Raw genomic sequence first — 20,094 nt, 5'->3', positions numbered from 1 at the left:
GCTGAAGCCTCAGGATTCACTCACCTTTGACCCCACAAATCTCTTTTTTTTTTTTTTTAAATTAACTAAGGGAGCCATTGATGAGTACAGAAACTTATTTAAAGAGGCTCACCTGATAGCAAAACACTGGTTATGAAATAATGTTGCAGCTGATTGGCTGAATCCTATTTTACTGCATGAGATATGGTCTTTGGAATTTTATTGACTGAGATGCTTACATTTGATTGGTTCTTGATTAAAGCATATTACAATATAGTGAGGCACCATGTTTGTAAACCACATGTTTGGCTTTGTTGGGCATAGAAAGGGAAGTATTGAGGTGTTACTGGTACTTATGGTATGTAGATATAACTGTCTTGTTCAATAAGAAACACAGAGCCAATGTAGAGATGAAAGCCCAAGAGGTCAGAGCAATAGCTAGGAGCTAAAAGCCTTACCCTTCACTGCCGCTGCTGAAACTGCTGTGAAGATTTTCTCTTCTAGGGAAGAATGTTCATGGTTTAAAGAGACAGACATTTATCAGACTGTGTTTGCTCCAAACCACAGAGGAGGCACAAAGAAAGAGAGAGAGAGAGAGAGAGAGAGAGAGAGAGAGAGAGAGAGAGAGAGAGAGAGGGAGAGGGAGAGGGAGAGGGAGGGAGAGGGAGGGAGGGAGGGAGGGAGGGAGGGAGGGAGGAAGGAAGGAAGGAAGGAAGGAAGGAAGGAAGGAAGGAAGGAAGGAAGGAAGGAAGGAAGAAAAAGTAAATTCTAAAGGGAACCATGACCATGCCTAACAGCGACTTTGAAATCTTCAAAAAGATGACAGGATCCCACAACGATGATTCCACATGGACTATGATAAAGCCATTAAGCTGAATAACACCACCAAAAGATAGACTTTGGACTACAAACCACTCAGGACAATTTTGGGATGGCTAGCTGAGATGATCCAGCCTGACGGACTACTTGAACAAGGACTTGAAACAAGCCCTTCACTTTCTCATTATGCAGCGGCTGGACAAACGATACAGGACTTGACAGTTAACCCAAAAATTTTCTTTTCAGGATCCCCTAAAGTCACCCCCAGAAAGCAGGATGTAATTTTAAGAACACCTCACCCATATTCACAAGAGGTGGGGTGGGTGTGTTTTGATTGTTCAATGGCTCATGGATAATTGTTATTGTTTATGATGGTTGGTTACAAGTTGCTAATTGTTAATGGTCAGGAAGAAAGCTGAACAAGGAGATTATATTCAGAGGTTTTTTTTTAAAAAAGAAAAAGAGAATATAGATATGAGGTAGATCATCAAATCTACTCTGAGAAAAAAGATAAAGAAATAATAGGATAAATGGGTAGATCATTGAATCTATTCTAAAAAGAAAAGGGGGAAGATATAAAAATGACAAAAGGTAGATTACTGAATCTATTATGAAAAGAAAAAATACTTTTAAAAAGGAACTACTTGTTTTAAATAGGATAAGTAATGAAATTTTTTTGAGTTTATACATGTTACTGGGCTGGACATTGTTAATATATATAATGGAGTTTTTCATCTGAATCTGTCAAATGTTAATGGACTAGACATCATTAATGTAATTCTTGACTGTGTATATTGTATATACTTATTGGATAGTTTTTCTTGTATTAGTTTTAAGCTTTTTTAAAATTTTAGACAAAAAAGGGGAACGGTGGTGGTATTGTGTTCCCCAAAATATTGTGTGACCCTAATAAACTTATCTGGGGTCAGAGACAGAACAGCCACAATATTAAACATGAGGATAGGCAGTGGTAGCACACACCTTTAATCCTAGCATTCTGGAGGCAGAAATCCATCTGTTCAAAGATGCAGCCAAGCATGGTGACTCACGCCTTTAATCCCAGGGAGTGATAGTATAAAGCAGAAAGGTATGTAAGGCGTGAGGACCAGAAACTAGAAGCATTTGGCTGGTTAAGCATTCAGGCTTCCGAGCAACAGTTCGGCTGAGATTCATTTGGATAAGGACTCAGAGGCTTCTGGTTTGAGGAAATAGGATCAGCTGAGGAACTGGCAAAGTGAGGTAGCTGTGGCTTGTTCTGCTTCTCTGATCTTCCAGTATTCACCCCAATACCTGGCTCCAGGTTTGATTTTATTAATAAGAACTTTAAAGATTCCTGCTACATCGGCATGCTTCAGTGTGGGCTGACTTTATTTTTTTTCCTTTAATATAAATACAATCTTTCTGTAATTAAAATGTATAATTTTAGCTTATTATTATTATGGGTATTTTTGTTCTTTTGAGACAGGGTCCTACTCTGTAGCCCAGGCTTGCCTAGTATTCAATTTGTATCCCAAACTAGTCTTTGAACTCAGAGAAGTCCTCCTGCCTTCACCTCCCTAGTACTGGGATTACAAGTGTGAGTCAACCCTGGTTTAGTAATTTTATTAATTGTATGTGAATTGTGTTCATGTAAGTGCAGATGCATATGTGCTTGTGTAGGCCAGAGGTCACGCTAGGTCTGGTTCCCCAGGAGTCTTTCATCTTGACTAGAATCTTTCATTGGAACCCAGAGCTCACCAGTTAAGCTATACTGTCTGGCCAGCAAATCCCAGGCATATGTCTGTCTACCTCAGCAGTGTTGGGGTTACAAGTGCTTTGGACATGGATATCAGGGACCAAGCCCAGGTCCTCCTGTGTGTAAAGGAGTACTACTGAGCTATCTCTCAAGCCAGTTTTTATGAATTTTTAATTTTAGAAGATTGGTCTGTAGAACAAGTTAGTATTACTTTATTCCTCTAGAGCATAGCTTCTTACACGTACATGTAATGAAAATACTAAAAGGTTTGAGAACCTGAAGTCCCTCGTGTGACTTCACTGCAGTGTTGGGGTTTTTTTTTTTTGTTTGTTTGTTTGTTTGTTTTTTCGAGACAGGGTTTCCCTGTGCAGCTTTGTGCCTTTCCTGGATCTCGCTCTGTAGACCAGGCAGGCCTCGAACTCACAGACATCCGCCTGGCTCTGCCTTCCGAGTGCTGGGATTAAAGGCGTGCGCCACCACTGCCTGGCTCTGCAGCGGTGGTTTTGAACATGTAGTTTGTGAACTGCACCGCACATGCTACACAACATGAATGAAAGCTGCCCAAAACCTCAGCTGCAACTGCACTGTGGAACTGCAATGGTGCTGTGCACACAAACTCTTACTCTCTTATAGAAAAAATGGTTTAGTTATGGAAACCAAAGCCATATTTACCATATTTCCCTATCATTATTATTATTATTATTTTTTTTTTTTTATTTTTTTTTATTTTTATTTTTTTTGCCGGAGCTGAGGACGGAACCCAGGGCCTTGTGCTTGCTAGGCAAGCACTCTACCACTGAGCTAAATCCCCAACCCCCCTATCATTATTTTTATCATGTATGTACCAGTCTTTAAAATACAATTTTTAAATGGTGTTTTGTTAAAATGTTTGATTTTAGAAATTGATGTTTAAGTTGTTGGTTTGGGTTTCATCGACAATCATTATGTGAATTTTGGCTTGAGATAGGACATAATTTTAAGCAATTTTATGTGTGTAGGTGTGTGGCAGTGTGTGAGGGTGAGGGGCTGTTCCTCAGAAATCCTGTACCCTTTTAAAGGCAGGTCTCTGTCAGGGAGTCCCAAGTATCTGCCTGTCTCTACTTCCTCAGCATTGGAATTACAAGTATGTGCTGCCATGCCCAGCTTTTGTGGAGGGTCGTGGTGTAGTTTCTTGGGGGCTGAAGTCAGGTCCTCGGGTTTGTAGGCAAGAAAACACTTGTGAACTAAGGCTGAGCATGTGTTTGCTATGTTGTACTGTGGGTTTCTGCAGCGCTGTTCTCAACTCCGAAAACAACTGCTGATGCCTTTTGTTCTGTAATCAGGTTCTCGGCCGGAATTCCTAGCAGAGAAGCAAGCACATCCAACTCATTAGTGCACAGATTTGTTTGTCTTGAATAAATGGTGGAGTTGCATGCCTAGCAAAGAATTGGGGCTTTGGTTTTTTTGTTTGGTTTGGTTTGGTTTGGTTTTTTATATTTCTTTGCTTCTTTTGAGACAAGGTCATACTTTTTAGGTTTACTTTCAGTTTCAAAGCTGATTGGAACTCTGGTATGTTGACCAGGTTAGCCTCAGGCTTGTGGTGTTTCACCTGCCTCTGTCTGGGATTATATGTGTTCTCTACCATTCCTGGCCCAAGAGATTATTTTTTAAATTAACTTTTTCAGCTAAGCGTAGTGGCACACACCTTTAGTGCCAGCACTTCTGAGGCAGAGGCAGGCATGGGCGACAGAGTAAGTTTCAGGACAGCCAGGGCCACATAGTGAGACCCTGCCTCTAAATAAATCAATAAATATTTGTATGGTACACTAGGAATGTTTGATTTGTATGCCTAATTTATTCACCTGGGGTTGCATAATTTCTAGATAAAAATTGGACTTGATTGGGGAAAGTTTTAAACTCTGCACTAATTTTTCTCTAAGAATATTTTAAGTGGGGGCCTTCTTTGCTGGTGCTGGTATTTTTGAATGAATGGCATTTAAGACAGTGCCCCATTGATACTGGCTTATTGAAATGGGTGCTCACAAGGCTCTGCTGCTTTATTTGGTCTCAGAGGTTCAGTCATATAAGTACATCTCATGAGATGTAAAGAAGCCACTTCCTCTTTGCTGCTGAGTCTCTCTGTGCGGGTGGGGGTGGGGGGTTGGGGGTGGGTGGGGGGATGTTGGAGTTGGGGAATTAGAACAAAGGAAATTAGAAAAGTTGTATGGATTAAAGCCTCTTCTTAGCATTTCTCTCAAGTTTATCCGGCTTTTCCTGTTCCTTCAGGAAAGAACCTCCGTGTTTCACGAGTTCTCACATTCCGGAACAGGAGTCCTGCTCTGCACTGTAAGTATCACTCCTCTCTGTGTCAGGGTCACTTCCTGTGACCACAGTGGCTGTACGTGTTTTCTTGCTGTTATTTCAGACTGGGTCTTACTATGTAGTCCTAGCTGGTATCACAGAGATCCTTCTGCCTTTGCGGTGAGTCCTGGGATTAAAGGTGTGTACTACCATGCCCAAAGGTGACTGTGACTTTTGATCTCTTGACAGTTTGTTTTGTGTTCTACCCCCTGGGCAGCTGACACACCTGGGCTTCGTGGTGGAGCTGGTTTCTCTGCACCTCTGGATTGCCACCTGGTTGTGTCACATGATACTGGCTGCCACAGTTGAAAAGAATTGGCGATTTGCTCACTAATAGTGGCAGCTGTTAGTCTGAAAAGGTGTGAATTTATCAACCAAAAACTTGTAAATTACAGCTATTGGGAGTAGTTGGAGCTGAGAAAATCTTTGCACAATGAGATGCCTATGCTTGCTCACCTTCTTAAAGGAAAGGCAAGGCGCCTGGCAGGGTCTGTCTGCTCTTGTCTGAGACTGTCACTGTCCTAGGAGCTTCAGGCCAGTCCTTTTGCCTCTGTCTGCAGACCTGTCTTGTGGCCTCCAGCACATACCTCACCCTTTTTACTGCGCATCTCTTCTACTGTTTTGAGATTGAAAACTCATGCCTTCCATGTTCCCCACCTCTCTAGGGGTCCACTTTTCCTTAGCTGTTACTCCCTCCCAGGATTAAAATACCTTCTCTTCCTGTGACATAACTTACAAATGGCTGTTGAAGAAATTCCGTGTATACAGTAGGGAAACTGCACTGTGAACCTAGTAAACCTTGCAAGCCAGTGCTAGGTGCAAACAGTGACATCTAGCTATCTGAACGCCTCATTTACTGCAGTTACTTTTTAAGGAACTCCTACTCCGTGATCAGTTCAAAAGTAATAGAGTCTGCTTTCTTTCAGAATTCAGTTCCTGGTCAGGTCAGCTTTGGGGGTGTGTGTATTTTCCCATCTACTATAACACCTACTCAGGAACCTCCCCCCAGTGCCATCTTCCTCCTTTGTTCATGGCAAAGTGGCACTGCATACATTGTTCAGACCTATACATTTTGTTTAATTTCTCTGAAGCCGCTTGCCTCCCATGGGGACTTGTGTCAGAGCAAATAACCTTTCTCTTTATGGTCAGGTGCTCACACTTGTTCTAAAAGCATCTTCAAATATCTGAAGCAAAGAGTGATCCAAATATAGTACTTGGTAAGGAAATGGCCAATAGCCCCCACTGCCAGCAGGAATGTTCTGGAGCTCTCAACACACTTCTTTGTTCACTGTCCAGACCCACCTTTCAGTACTATGACTGTGTCATTCTGACCTCTGGCCTGGGGCCTTTGTGCCCTTCTTGCTGCCTGGAACAGACTAGCTGGCACCCATCTACAGCTCTAGTTCCTTCGCATTAGGCCCTCTGATGTTCACACCTATTACAGGTGTCATTGTGCAGGATCCTAAGCTCTGTGAAGACAGGGCTGTTTGTTCTCAGGTCTATCCCAGTGATAGCACAGCAGGAGCATAGTGGGCACGTGGTATTTATGCAGGCACTGGACAGGTAGAGAGGCCTCAGAGACTCATTGGTGGGGCTTGCCTGTTTTAGACAGACAGCTGCAGTTTAATATACTTGCTTATTGCAAAATAAGTTCTGAAAGGTGAACTTAAGTATTGTCTCTGTTGAAATACAAAATAGGAACTTTGTGATAGAATAAGAGTTAGGAGCCTTAAAATCCAACATTTACCTCAAAATGTTGAGACCTCCCATATGTAAAAGATGTTTTCTAGACACTGGGGAACTGTCTTTAAAAGAAAAAGTCCAGGTATCTGAATTTCAGTGTTTTAGAGGCTCTGCATGGAAGAAAAGATCATAGTTTCTGAAGGTAAATCTTGCTGGGGTCAGAAGCATGTGCTTGCTTGCTGTTCTATTTGGCTGCTACCTAAAGGCAGTTGATGTCAGCTAGCCATAGTCACAGAGCCTCAGCTCCTGCCCACCATGAATGAAGCAAGCTCTTGTCCACATCTAATTACTTGAATCTCTTGGTCATAATGGTTAGAATGTCTGGGTTGACTCCAGCATGCATACTGTGGTCTCAGCTTTTCTCAGATCTGCAAAGACTGTGGAACTGGGTGGGGCTTACCTCCAAGCCGTGATGTGGCTCGCATTCCATGATGATAGGTGTGTGCCCTCTGTGTTCCTGCTGTTGCTGTTGTATTTGTTTGCTTTCTCTTAACACTGTGTCTGTGAGACACACTGGGATAGAGGATGCTTGGGCTGGGGAGATCATGTCACTCTGCCTCCTTAGAAGTAGCCTGTTGCTTGCCAGGCTGTCTGAACACTCTTGGAGCCTCCATGGTGTTAATGAGGAATGAGGGCCATGTCAGGACAAGGCAGATGGAGAACTGGTTTTTCTTGATGAAAGGAATCATGTTAATTGTTGTGTGGGGATTTTCTCCATTATACCAAACCTTTTACTTTTTTTAATAATTTATTTTTATTTTATATTCATTGGTGTTTTGCCTGCATGTAGATCTATGTGACAGTGTCAGAAGCCTTGGAACTAGAGTTACAGACAGTTGTGAGCTGCCTTGTGGGTGTTGGGAATTGAACCCATGTCCTCTGGAAGAGCAGTCAGTGTTCTTAACTGCCAAGCAATATTTCCAGCCCCTTGAATCAGCCTTTGACAGCTTGCTATAGAGGCTTACAAAGACAAACACATCACCCTAAAATCCTTTTAATAAGGCCAGAGAAGACTGGATGGATGTCTTTATGAAAATATGGAAGATTTAGTATAACTACACTGTTTTCTTTATTGCTTCATTTTTTTTCTTCCTGCTAAAACTAGTTACAGGTATGTAAGGTGTGTGTTCACTCATACTCACCTTACGAGCTGGGACCTTTGTAGTTTCATGGTAGTTTCATGCCGTTTTCCCAGAACCTGATACATACATGGCTTTTGTAGACTGGGTGTTTGGTAGTGTAGGACTGTGGTGAGGGTATGGGTAGGCAGAACTAAAGGAGAGTTGGGACGTTCTGTGTAGAAGAGAAGTCTTAACTGAAGAGGGATGGACTGGGTGTGGTGGTACATACTTGCTGCAATCCCAGCATTGGAAGATCCAAATCTCAGCCTCAAAACACCCAGTCTCAAGGAAAATGTAAGTGAAGCAAGAAGTAAGGATGAGAAAGGATACTGAAACTTAAAGGTCTGTTTTTCTAAATAGGATTGAGAAATCAAAGGAATTAGGCTCAGGACTTTGGTTTATCTACAGAGTACTTTTTCTGCTGGTTCTTTGTTATGACTTGTCCAGAGCCAAGGCAGGGAGTACTGTCTTTAGTTCCATGCAGGAAAATGCCGCTAGGCACCACAAAATGAAATTCCAGAGTCTCCTCTGGTTTTAAGGTCAGCACCAGGACTTTTCCTGATGTGTTTGCTCTCCTTGGTTGTCCCTGGGTGAATGAAATGCAGCACCGTGCTCAGAAAGGCGAGGCCTCTGGTGCCTGAGTTGTAAGCTAAGCACACCTAGGATGGATGGACCATGGGTGTCCCCCAGGTAGGTTTCCTGTTTAAGAGCTACATTCGAGTCGCCTGTGCTGCCCCTCCACCAGCTCAGTGCTTTTGTTCTGTTTTCTCCAACTGAAACACACTGTTGTCTGCAGCTCTTCATTTCCTCTCCTCCCGGGAAATTTACTGTGCCATTGGCCAGGAGACAAAGGAGCAAGGACTGTTCGTGTCCCCAGACTGGGTTCAGTGCCCCGCACTTCTTACACTTCTCTGGTGGTGCTTTTCAGAGGAAGTTTCTCCTTAACACTGTTTCTGCACTGCTAATGGAAGGATCGTTTGGAGAGTGTTTGCTGTTTACTCAGTCACGCTAACTCATGTTGCCAGTTTTTTGGCGGCTCCAGCCAAGATCTCTCGCCTCTGACAGCTTCTGCACTCTCCCCTTCCTCCTCTTATTACGCAGCCCAATCTGTCACCCGGACAACGGGGGCCTGTACCCTGCTGATGGCTTTCCACACATGGCAATAATGACTTTTGGCAGGCCAGGAAGGCGTCAGAGGCGAGTTTGTGCGTCCCTTTTCAGAGAGATGGCAGGCCCCCTCTCCCTGTTAGTAAAAGCACTTTGTGAGGTTCTGGGTAAATAAATGAGTCATTTTAATCCAACTGACAGGCTGGCACCTGAGCAGGCTGCCTTCCATCTGTACTCCTGGGTCTCATGGAGGCCGCCAGTTGTCAAGCCCAGGGCCTTCAAGGCTTCATTGGTGAATGTCTTTCAGAGCTGACTTTAGTGATTCTTTTGCCCTAATTAGGTTAAAAGAATAAAATGAGGCTGTGATCAGGCTTAAGCTTTGAGAGCTGAGAGGACAGAACTGAAACCTTTCCAGCAAGACAATTTCCTGTTGATCTGGTGTGAGTAGCTAACACCTTCCTAGAAGACGGGGCCATTGTTGGCCTGTCTCGTGCTAGCTCAGGGCGGAGTAGGATGTGGTGAGGGAGAGTGAAGTGTTAGGGTTGCCACTGCTTCTTCATTATGAAGCAGCACACTTGGGTTGCACTTGTTAGGATGGTTCCTATATATACTGTCTCATGTGTCCTTCATTAACAAGGCAGTTCTTAGCCTCAGTACAGGTAGGAGGTTTGGTGCAGTGGGCTGACCGGCTGGCTCCAGCCCTCCCTGCTGTGGACCAGGTCTGACTCCTTCCCTTAGCCTTGGTGCTTGGGAAGGGGATGCAGAGAGTGTCTGGATTAAACCTGGCTGAGAGTGCTTGGCTGTTAGCAAGCTCTACACAATGAAGACACAGCAGACTCCAGCACGAGGGCACATGCCTACAGTCCTAGCTTGAGAGGCTGAGATGAGAGGAATGGAATTCACATTCAGCCTGGGCTCCCTAGCAGGATTGTCAGAGAGGGAAACTGGGGTGGGGTGGGTGACTGGGGTGGAACAAGAGGCTGCTTGTGCCCTTCAGCTCTCGTTTTGGCACATTCGGGTTCAGTAAATGTCACTTATTGTTTTATAGTGCTGGAGAGCTCACCCAAGGCCTCAGGCATCCGGCAAGCGCCACACCACTAAGCTTCAGCCCTATTGTAGAATTTAATCTCTTTCCTGGTTGAATTTACTAAGCTTGCTGTATGGGGTGCAGCTTGTGATGGCTAGCCATGGCTTCTCCAGGCTCGATTTCATCTAGATTCTGCTGTTGTTTTCTGTGTCTACTCTTGCAGAACAATTAAGCTTTTCACAACGCCTATCTGAAAAGCTCAGGTAGCCCCAATCCTGTGTCTTCAGCAGAGTGCTGAGAGCTAATCATGTCTCACCAAGAGTTTAGCAAACTGAAGAACCCTCAGGTTCCTCAATGTTGGCAGTGGTTAGTGCTAAGAGCTTCTTCTCCCCTATGCTTGAAGAACATTCTAGATTGCATTCTGACACATATTCTAGATTGTGAGTTCCACAGGCTCTCGGAGGATGCTGAGCTGACAGTATTAATTTCCACTTATACACTTAATAGTGCAGCTGGGTCCTGCTCAGACATCTTGTTCAGGCCTACCCTTGCTTCTTACAGAAACTTAGCATAGACTTGTTTAAAAAGTAGTTTGTCCAAATTCTTACTTTTGTTGTTGTTTTGATTTGCTTTGTTGTTGTTGTTGAAACAATGTTTCATTGTGTAACCCTGGGTGACCCGGAACTTTCTCAAACTCACAGAGATCTGCTTGCCTCTGCCTCTTGAGTGCTGGTATTAAAGACCTATACCACATTTGCAAATAGCTTTAGGCAATTATAGTATGTGTGCGTATGTGTGTCTTCTGTGTCTGTGTGCTCAGATGGAAGAAAAAAAGCAGATGTGTTAGCAGTTGATGGGTTAGAGAAAAGATAGACAAACAACTCACTCTTCTATAGGTTTAAATTAAAGATTTCTATATCAAAAATTTGGGGTAACTGTTAACACCTGTTGTTTAAAACAAAGCAAACACCATAGGAAAATACCAAGAGAAAAGTAAGAACCACCTCGAATTTCTCTGTCCAGAGGAGTTACTTTTTATTGTGTGAGACAAGATCTCCCCCACCATGTGTGGCCCTGGCTGTCCTAGAACCTGCTATGTCCATGAGGTTGGCTCAGTGTCACACTCTTGCCTCTGCCTCTGAACACTGGGATTATGGAATTTAAAGGTGTGAACCACCACATGCAGCTATTGGCATTTTGAGCCTCCTTTAGGTTATTCATCCATCTAGTTAATGATTTTTGTGTTTATTATTTCTCACTGACACTCCCACCCCTGAATTTTTTTTTTTTTTTTTTTTTTAGCTATGGAAATCAGATGATTGTTTTTTAATTTCTTTTCCTGTTTGTTTTGAGTGTTGCATGACTGTGCCTGTATGTGGGGGTTAGAGGACAACTTCAGTCTGTCTTCTACCTTATTTGAGACAGTTCTCGTTGTTTTCTACTGTGTATGCCAGGCTGACTGGCCCATGAGCTTCCAAAGACTTTCCTGTCTCCATTAACCAATCCCACTACAATCATTGGGCTTTGAGACATGCACTACTGTGCCTGGTTTTGCGTGGGTTCTGGGCATTCAAACTCTGATCCTCATGTTTGCCTACCAAGCACTTTACCTACTGAGCTGTCTCTCCAGCTTTCATTTTTTCATGGTCTGGTTGCATGGTCAAGTTGGTTAGCATGTTCTCTGTCTCCCATATTCCTGCAAGTTTGGTTCTAGACACTTGATTAGATTTGGCTCTAGGCTTTAGTCTTTGATAAGAATTAACGGTTAAGCTACATCGATTCCTATTGCATAAGAACTGATCGCCTTCCCTCACAGCAGACACTTTAGTGTCCACTTTGTGTCTTTGGCCCATCTTCCTCCAGGTCTCCTCTTTCCCCTAAAGGTAACTTTTTCTAAATGTAGAGCACATTCCTCCATGTTTTTTTTTTTTTTAAAAACAAGAATGCTTGTGTTTCTTACAAAAAACATATTACACATACACAAAGGTCTCTTAGGAACTCTTCAAATTAGTAATATTTCTTGTCTTTAATCTTTTATTCAGTCTGTTTCTTCATAGACAGTGCTGAATGACTAGTCTCTGCTTACCTGGTATTGCCTTTTGCCAGGATCTCTGTAGAAGTGAGGCTGCTTTCCAGGGTGGTGAGTGTAGATGTGTTTTGTATTACCAGGCTCTCTGCAATGAAAGTGTGTATGGTTCTGCATTCCCACCTTAGGGCATTATCTCTTGCATGGTAGAATGCACTGTTGGCAAATGAGGCCTTGCAGAAGTGAGGCGGGCCTGCATCTGAGGGCTGCACCTCCCCTACTTACTTGTATCTTAGGCTTCAAACCTTGTTTGTTTGGTTTTTTCCTCTGACCAATAGAGGTAATAGCTGTTTTTAAAACTGGTTAATGCAGGTTGGTGAGGTGGCTCAGCAGGTAAAGGAACTTGCCATCAAGCCTGACAACATGATTTTAGTTCTAGGAACCATGTAGTATGAGGAGAGAACCAGTATTTCAGGCTGTCTTCTGACCTCCATATATGCAGTGGCATGCATCCTCTCCCCCAATAAATAAAATTAATATTTTTAATTAAAGATTAAGTGAAGCATTGTGGGTAAGATGCTAAGTTCCACTTGCTATCTTGAATGCTAGTGGACCCTTGCTGCTGGACTTGAATGTGAAAGCTAAGTGCACATTACTGCTGCAGACTGGGTGGTTCCATGTAGTTAGTCTCTGCCAGAATGGCAGAAGGATAGAGAGAGCTGAGAACTTTGGCTCTTTGGGTAGTGACCAGTTGAAAGGGAAAATAAATCTCCATCCCTTTTATGACTTCTCAGCTGTCCAGTCAAGTCTTTGAAGTGATGGGCAGGTTTGGAGTGTATCCTAATCTTAACTCCCAGAAGTGACTACAAACTTAATCCTTCCCGCTCTAAACCCAACAGGCAGTGTCCTCAGTAAACACTGCAGCTCACCCCTTTCACAAATGAGGGCCTTGAGAGGTATTTCAGAAGCACACCAGCGTGCTGTGCAACTGTTGTTACTAGTATTGTAGGGCTGAGATAATGATCCATGGATCCATTTATCCTAAATGGCTTTTTCCTTTATTGAGGGATAACTGTTTATTTGAAACGTGGTCTCCCACAGCCCAGGCTCACATTACTATGCAGCTGAAGATGACCTGATTCCTGATCCTCCCCACTTCACTCTCCCAGTGCTGGGGTGACAGAAGTGTGCCGTCAAAGCCGTGTAGGATTTCAGAACTTTTTTTTTTTTTTTTTTTTTTAAGATTTATTTATTTATTATGTACACAGTGAGTGTTCAGCCTGCAGACCAGAAGAGGGCACCAGATCTCTCATTGTAGATGGTTGTGAGCCACCATGTGGTTGCTGGGAACTGAACTCAGGACCTCTGGAAGAACAGCCAGTGCTCTTAATCTCTGAGCCATCTCTCCAGCTCCCAGAATTTTTAATGGTACATTACAGCAGCTGCAATTTAAGGTTTTGGGCTGACCTGTACATTGTGTTATGGGTTATATAAGTTGTCTAACTCACCCCAGGTCAGAATTTTTTATATTTATTTATTGGGAATAGGTTGAATGGCCTGGGACATGTGTGGAAGTTAGAGGGCAACATGTGGGAATTGGTCCTCTCCTCTGCCATGTAGGTTTTAAGGATCAAATTCAGGTTGTCAAGCTTGGTGGCAGGAGCTTTTATCCTCTGAGCCATCTTGCTGGCCCCGATTCACAATTTTTGATGGTAGATTTCAATGGGCCTTTCAGCCACCTGAAGTTGTATTCAAAATCGTATGTGCATGCATGTGTGCCTCTGCATGTTAGCATGCGATTGTGTGTGTGTGTGTGTGTGTGTGTGTGTGTGTGTGTGTGTGCGCCCCTTCAGAATTCATATTATCAAGTAACATAAGTTCAGAAACTCAGAAAGGCATGGTAACACATTGGTAAGACCTTAACTTCAAGGCCAGCCTGGGCTACAAGATTCTAGGGCCATAGAGCAGTAAAACCAAAAACAAAGGGGTGGGGTGGATAGAGAAATTCAGTTTTAAACCATAAACTATATTCTCTTTGTTTTAAAGGATGTTGCAGCTCGAGGCTTAGATCTCCCACAAGTCACCTGGATTGTTCAGGTAATCTTCTAGTCATTGAGGTGTGAGTATAGGAGCGTGAGAAGATGCGTTGAATGATCATTATTACCCTCTTGGGTGTTGCCCTGGTAACCAGGCAGCAGCCAGCCCTATCTTTACATTTCTGACATCTTTCCTTAGCCCAGCCAGCCCCTCTGCAACACTGCAGCAGAACAGCCAGGCTGGCATTCTCAGGAGAGGGTGGCAAACTCTCCTGCTTCCAGACTAATTCATGTAACAAACCCAGGTTTCAATTGTCTGAAAATAACAGGAGTTACTCAGGCCCTTGGGAGGCTTCATTGTGTCCCGAGGAGATGGCTCAGCTGTCCTGAGAGCTGTGTCCATGTACATTGACCTGCAGGGAGCAATTAAGGTCCTGACAGCATCTTACACATACCTCCTGCCTTAGACGTTTTGCCAGAGGGTACAGGTGTCAGTGCTGTGGTCCAGTGGGTTTCATTTTGTTTTGTTGGTTTTTCGTTTCATTAATCTGCAGATTGGTATTTGAAGCCTGTCTGTCGGGCCAGGGGACATGTGCCCTGTTTACATGACTCATGGTTTATTCACATTTTATGGCTTGTCTTAGACTGTGAAACCTGATCTGCTCGACATAAGTTATAATGTTGGGACTGGAAGCATTTTGTCTCTTTTCATGCTGGCCACAGAACCAATTCGAGAAGGGTAGAGAGGGGTGATTTTAGTGTGCTGGGGGCAGACTCTGGTTTATTATGGGAAGCCTGTACTGTGATTGTTGACAAGTTTAAAATGGCTAGCCTTTCATGTAGTGTAGTTACCTTAGTCTGCTGATCTTCCATTTGTGTAGCAGCAAAGAAAGGAAGGAAGGAAGAGCAATCATTTAGCTCTGAAGATAGCAGAGTTGTTGCCAGAGATAGCAGGATGCCTGCAAGGATGTTCTCCTGGACGGGAACTGCCCTTCCCTTGAGTCAGGAACGCACTCCTCATAGCAGAAGCCTGCCCTGTCTGATCTGGACTGTCTGCTTCCCCACTCACTGGGGCAGAGTAGAGTTGCAGCGAGATGGTTGGCCTGCCCCAGGGGCCAGCAGCAGAGATGGACTCTGCCAGCACAGTGGTTGGTGCCCTTCCTCCTTACGCCTCTTGTCCGCTATTGCCGCCTCCCAGCTGCTATGTCTACCAAGGAAGTAGGCCAAGGTCATGTGGCCATCCTGGAGAAATTTACCCCACCTGCTTACATTTCACCTTGCAGTCACTTCAGTGAAAAGATGCAAATAGGAAAATGAAGAGACCTGTAGAGCAGTACAGTTAAAAAGGAGACATTGAATGAGATGTGTCTTATTCATCTGAAACTTGGCCACTGTTCATATTTTTATGTCAGAGCCTTATTTCAGTGAAGCCAGGAGCTTCAGGGTTGAATGACGGTTTCCAGTTGCGTTAGAGTAGCCGTAGCCAGGGTACCTGGAGGCAGGTGAGGGTATTGCTCTTCCAGTTAGTGGCAGTCCCTTGATCATGAACACCTTCCTTTGTGTTGTCCTTTTTAGTACAGTGCTCCGTCTTCACCTGCAGAGTACATTCACCGGATTGGAAGAACCGCCCGGATTGGCTGTCATGGGAGCAGCTTGCTCATTTTGGCTCCTTCAGAGGCAGAATATGTCAACTCGTTGGCTTCTCACAAAATCAAGTGAGTCAGAAACCTGAACGGGGTTTCGCTGATCTCATGTAATTAACTTTCTGTCACTTTTTGAGTGGATGGGCCTTGTAATGCTGAAGAGCCATTAACCCTTGTGATCCCTAAATGAGTTCCAGAATAGCCAGTAGCAAAAACTGAAACCCTCAGTACCATCCTCACCTGGCAGTTCCCATTGCAGTGCCAGTAAGTTACAGGGTGGCCTGTGCCTAGGTTTTCAGCTCTTCGCAGGAGGCAGGCCTTTAGAGCCACCTCTCGGAGACCTCTTCGTGCTCTTTTTATCTTGTGCTTAGCATCTCACAGCTTCAGTGCTGATTTGTCTTTGAGAAATAATAATGATTTGCTCAGCTCACAATTTTCTCCCTTCATGAAGGAAAAGGATCCTCAGAGCAGTCGGAATAAGGCAACTGACTGCGTATCTGCAGCCCCCTTCTTGTGTGTGGTGTTGTCAGGTAACTGGCCTTATTTCCTGTGGGACGCTCACAAGGAAATGATTGGCCTGGGCCACTTAAGGGACTTGTCTGTCCTATAAGTTCTCTGACACCTGAAGTCACAGGTTCTAACAGTGAGCTTGTAAAGGCATGTGGGGTTTGACACAGATCTACTTTTAAGAATTTCTTCTACTCAAACATGACAGGGTGATGGATACAAGTCTATTTGGAAGCCCTGAAAGAGCCATGTGTCTGCCCAAGGTGGTGGTGTGATGCATGGCAAACCCAGAAGCCTTACTGGCTGCTCAGGTGGTGTGAGAACTGATGCTGTGCTGTGTGTGTGTGTGTGTGTGTGTGTGTGTGTGTGTGTGTGTGTGTGTCTGTGGGCTGCTGCATGTGGTGATTCTTGTCTTTTCCTCTTTGACCAGTCATACATTTTATGTAAAACTGAAACTCCAAGGGCACTCTCTGCTGTAAACACTGCTGGGGACCTGGTCTGAGGATGCTGGTGGGACTGACTACAGACTTGTAGAGCCGTGGATGGCTGTCCTACCAACTCTTGCCGCATTTCCCAGCAGGCAGGACTCTCTGTCTAGTGAGATTTCTCAGAACTTTCAAGATTGTGGGCATGGGCATTTGTGGGCTGAGATAGTGCACCAGCTCTGTTGTGTACAAGTGGGCACCTGTTCCCAGTGGTCATTCGGGTGGGCCAAAATTAAGGTAGCTCAGGTTTTCCTTCTGTTTGCCTTATTCTGCATCTTAATAATCTGTCAAGTGAAAGAGTTGTTTTGTCCCATGGAGGTGCACATATTTGCTCTATTTAGGAGAGGCCCTGTGTTGTTCAGGAGCTTCTTAGTGCTCCTTGTGGTCCTCAGCATCTGGGCTGCCTTTTTGCCAGCTAGGCTGGTTCTGTGGGAGTCTTGGTGAATTGAACTGGAAGCCCATTGATGGAGCCGGTCTTTGTTTTCCCTGTGTCTTCTCACCAGTCAGAGCCACAAAGCACTGTGGTGCTCTTCTGTCTGCAGTCTGTGCACATGTAGAGAGCATCTTTAGTGCCTGTGCTGAGGGCCCAGAGCAGTCTAGTCGCCGGAAAGAATCGCCATGCGCCATGGGAGCCCATCTTTCCCTAGCTCCTCTCCCTCCTTCCAGTGTAGAGCTGCAGGGTCCATTCACTTAGCACTTCCTACTGCCTGCCACGGTGCTCCCACTGTAGGCCTATCCACTCTGTCACAGTTCTTAGAAGATGAGGGGCCACAGTTACAAGTGGCGTGTGTCAATCACCAGAACTAACAGCATAGGTCTCTTGTCCTGACTTTTCTTTAATAAACACATTCAAGTTGATTTCTGTGACTAACTCAAATTGGAATTGTTGGTGAGTCAAATGATTTTAAAGAAGTAGTAATTACCGTCCTTGAATGTCAGCGCTTCAGTGCTGTTTACATGAAAGAAGAGTCACAGGGAGGCCAGGCTTTGACAAGTGTTGAGAAAGATGGGAGAGGGAGGGGCCAGAAAGAAAGGAGCTGAGCCCTTTGGGAGTGACTGCAGAGCAATGTAAAAACTGTCACAAAGGATGAGGATCCCTCCTTGTTGCCACCTGTCTCATGGCTAGACATAATCATTTTAGATAACTACTGGACCCTGGATTACTAGGGAGCAGCAGGCATCACAGTTCTGTTGATATCTGTATACAGGCTACTGCTTTGACTTAATGTAAACTAAAATGAACTCTGATAAGAAAGAGTAAATTGTAAGAGCTGGAGTTGGAGCTCAGTTGGTAGAGTGCTTGCTGCTTGCTAAGAAGCACAAATCAGTTCCTGAGCTTCATACCCAAGTAGTGGTGTAGGCTTGCAATCATAGTACTTGGGAGGATCAGGAAGTTCAAGGTCATCAGCCACTTAGTGTAAGGCCAGCCTGGGTTTATATAACACACTGTCTGGGAGGGCGGGGTGTAGATGTATCCGGCTTATTAAATAAGAAACACAGAACCGATTGCAGAGTTAAACACCACGAGGTCAGAGCAAGAGCGGAAAACCTTACCCTTCACTGCTTCTGCGGTTCTTCCTCTCCGCAAGAGACCTACTTCTCTGCGTCCTGTCTATTTAAAAACTTTCTGTTCTCCTCTCTCATTGGTTGTAAACCCAGCCACATGACCTCCTCATCACTGCCTGTTTGTACAGACCTCCAGGTCTTCTATGGTTGGTATTGAGATTAAAGGCGTGTGTCTGCCCTGCTGGCTATGTCCTTGAACACACAGAGATCCGCCTAGCTCTGCCTCCCAAGTGCTGGGATTAAAGGCGTGCCCCACTACTGCTCAGCTTCTGCTCTGGCTTGCTCTGACCTCAAGGCAACTTTATTGACATACAAATAAAATCACATTTCAATACAAATAAAATATCACTATAGCGGGGGGGGGGGGGGGGGGGGGGGGGGAACTTGAATTTTTTTTTTTTTTTTTTTAGAAAAATCACATTATATGCAATAGAAAGAAATAGCCCAGGACATTTCTGAAATTTAAAGGGCACATTAATCATTAAAAAGGAGGCATCGGGGGCTGGAGAGATGGCTCAGAGGTTAAGAGCACTGCTTGCTCTTCCAGAGGTCCTGAGTTCAATTCCCAGCAACCACATGGTGGCTCACAATCATCTGTAATGAGATCTGGTGCCCTCTTCTGGTCTGCAGGGATATATGCAGACAGAACACTGTATACATAATAAATAAATAAATCTTAAAAAAGGGGGGGCATCGGAGGAGGGGGGTATGTGCACGTTTTGTGCTTGGGAACACCAAGCTAGGCAGTAAGGTGCTGGGTAGCTGCCTTGTGTGGGGGCTCCAGAGCTCCTTCTCACCGTTCACGCTAGCGTACTGGGCAAGAGACAGGTGCCCTGGGTTGTTGCCACCTCCATCTGAGTGCTCAGGCTTGGTTCTTCTGTCCTTTCCACGTATTCATGGTACTTCAGCAGAACTTGTGTGTCTTAGATCAAGTAGATGACGTTTTGCTGGATGTATCTATTCCTGTCTTGTCCTTGTCCATAGGACTGAAATAATCAAGTAGATCTACTTTGTTCCTCAGAAGCAGGTTAGGAGGAAGTCTTTTAAACTTTGTGGCTACAGTTGCCTTCTATGATTGGATTGGCTTTGTGGCTGTTTTATCACTTTTGTTTGCTTTAGGGGGGCGGGGAATGGTGGTTCAAGACAGTTTCTCTGGCTGTCTTGGGACTCACTCTGTAGAATAGGCTGGCCTGGAACTCAGAGATCACCTGCATCTGCCCCTGAGTGCTGGGATTACAGGTGTGCACCAACACTGCCCTGCCATTTATCACATTTTTTAGCCCTAGCCATTTATCACATTTTTTTTTCTTTCTCTCTTCTCTCTGTTTTAAAATTTCACTCCCAAAGTTACTTTTTGTTGTTTTGTCTTGTTTTCCTTTTTGAGACAGGACTTACCCTGTAGCTCAGGCTGGCCTTGAACTCTCCATGTGGCCCAATCTAGCCTTGGGCTTTTTGTCAGTGCTTTTGCCTTAACCTCCCATGTGCTGTAATTGTAGCTGTGAGCCACCACACCCCACTTTGCTCCAGGTTCTTATATTTATTTCCCATTTGTGTATCTGTCTCTACTTTCCTCCCGCAAAGGTAACCAGTAAGTCAGATGGGACAGAGAAAAGCACAAGTGCACCATCCCACCATTGGGTTTTCAGGTGTAGGAGGCAGATTCAGCCACCATATGTCTCTGTGCTTCCCAGGTTTGGGGGCAGGACAAAATGCTCCTGGGAAAGGGGTACCCTGGCCTTGCCTCCCCTCTTCCTAACCCTTGGCTCCTGCAGCTACCTCTCCCTGCTGTAGAGACATCTGTCCTTCACAGGACTGTGTGTTGCTGAGGATGGGGGCTGGGGCTTAGGGCTCAGGAGGAGTTGACACGTCTCAGGTTTGTGACTGTCAGATGTGGCATTTTCATTCATAGCCTTGTCAGAGTAACCGCTGGGGAAAGGGAGAGACTTGTCTTCGCCGGTAA

At 44.6% G+C, this 20,094-nt stretch overlaps 1 protein-coding gene across 1 annotated transcript in view; it reads left to right on the top strand.

Moving 5' to 3' along the window:
* Ddx31 (DEAD-box helicase 31) overlaps positions 1–20,094 on the top strand; it is a 70,857-nt gene that overhangs the window by 24,586 nt on the left and 26,177 nt on the right. The window contains exons 14-16 of the mRNA XM_036186116.1: positions 4,799–4,858; positions 13,944–13,994; positions 15,509–15,648. Coding sequence (XP_036042009.1) covers positions 4,799–4,858; positions 13,944–13,994; positions 15,509–15,648 — 251 coding nt within the window. The remainder of the gene's footprint in view (positions 1–4,798; positions 4,859–13,943; positions 13,995–15,508; positions 15,649–20,094) is intronic.

The sequence above is a fragment of the Onychomys torridus genome, chromosome 4, assembly GCF_903995425.1.
Source record: "Onychomys torridus chromosome 4, mOncTor1.1, whole genome shotgun sequence".
In the NCBI taxonomy this organism is placed as follows: Eukaryota; Metazoa; Chordata; class Mammalia; order Rodentia; family Cricetidae; genus Onychomys; species Onychomys torridus.
The sequence above is the reverse complement of the archived record's forward strand: the minus strand, read 5'-3'. Positions and strand labels throughout refer to the sequence as shown.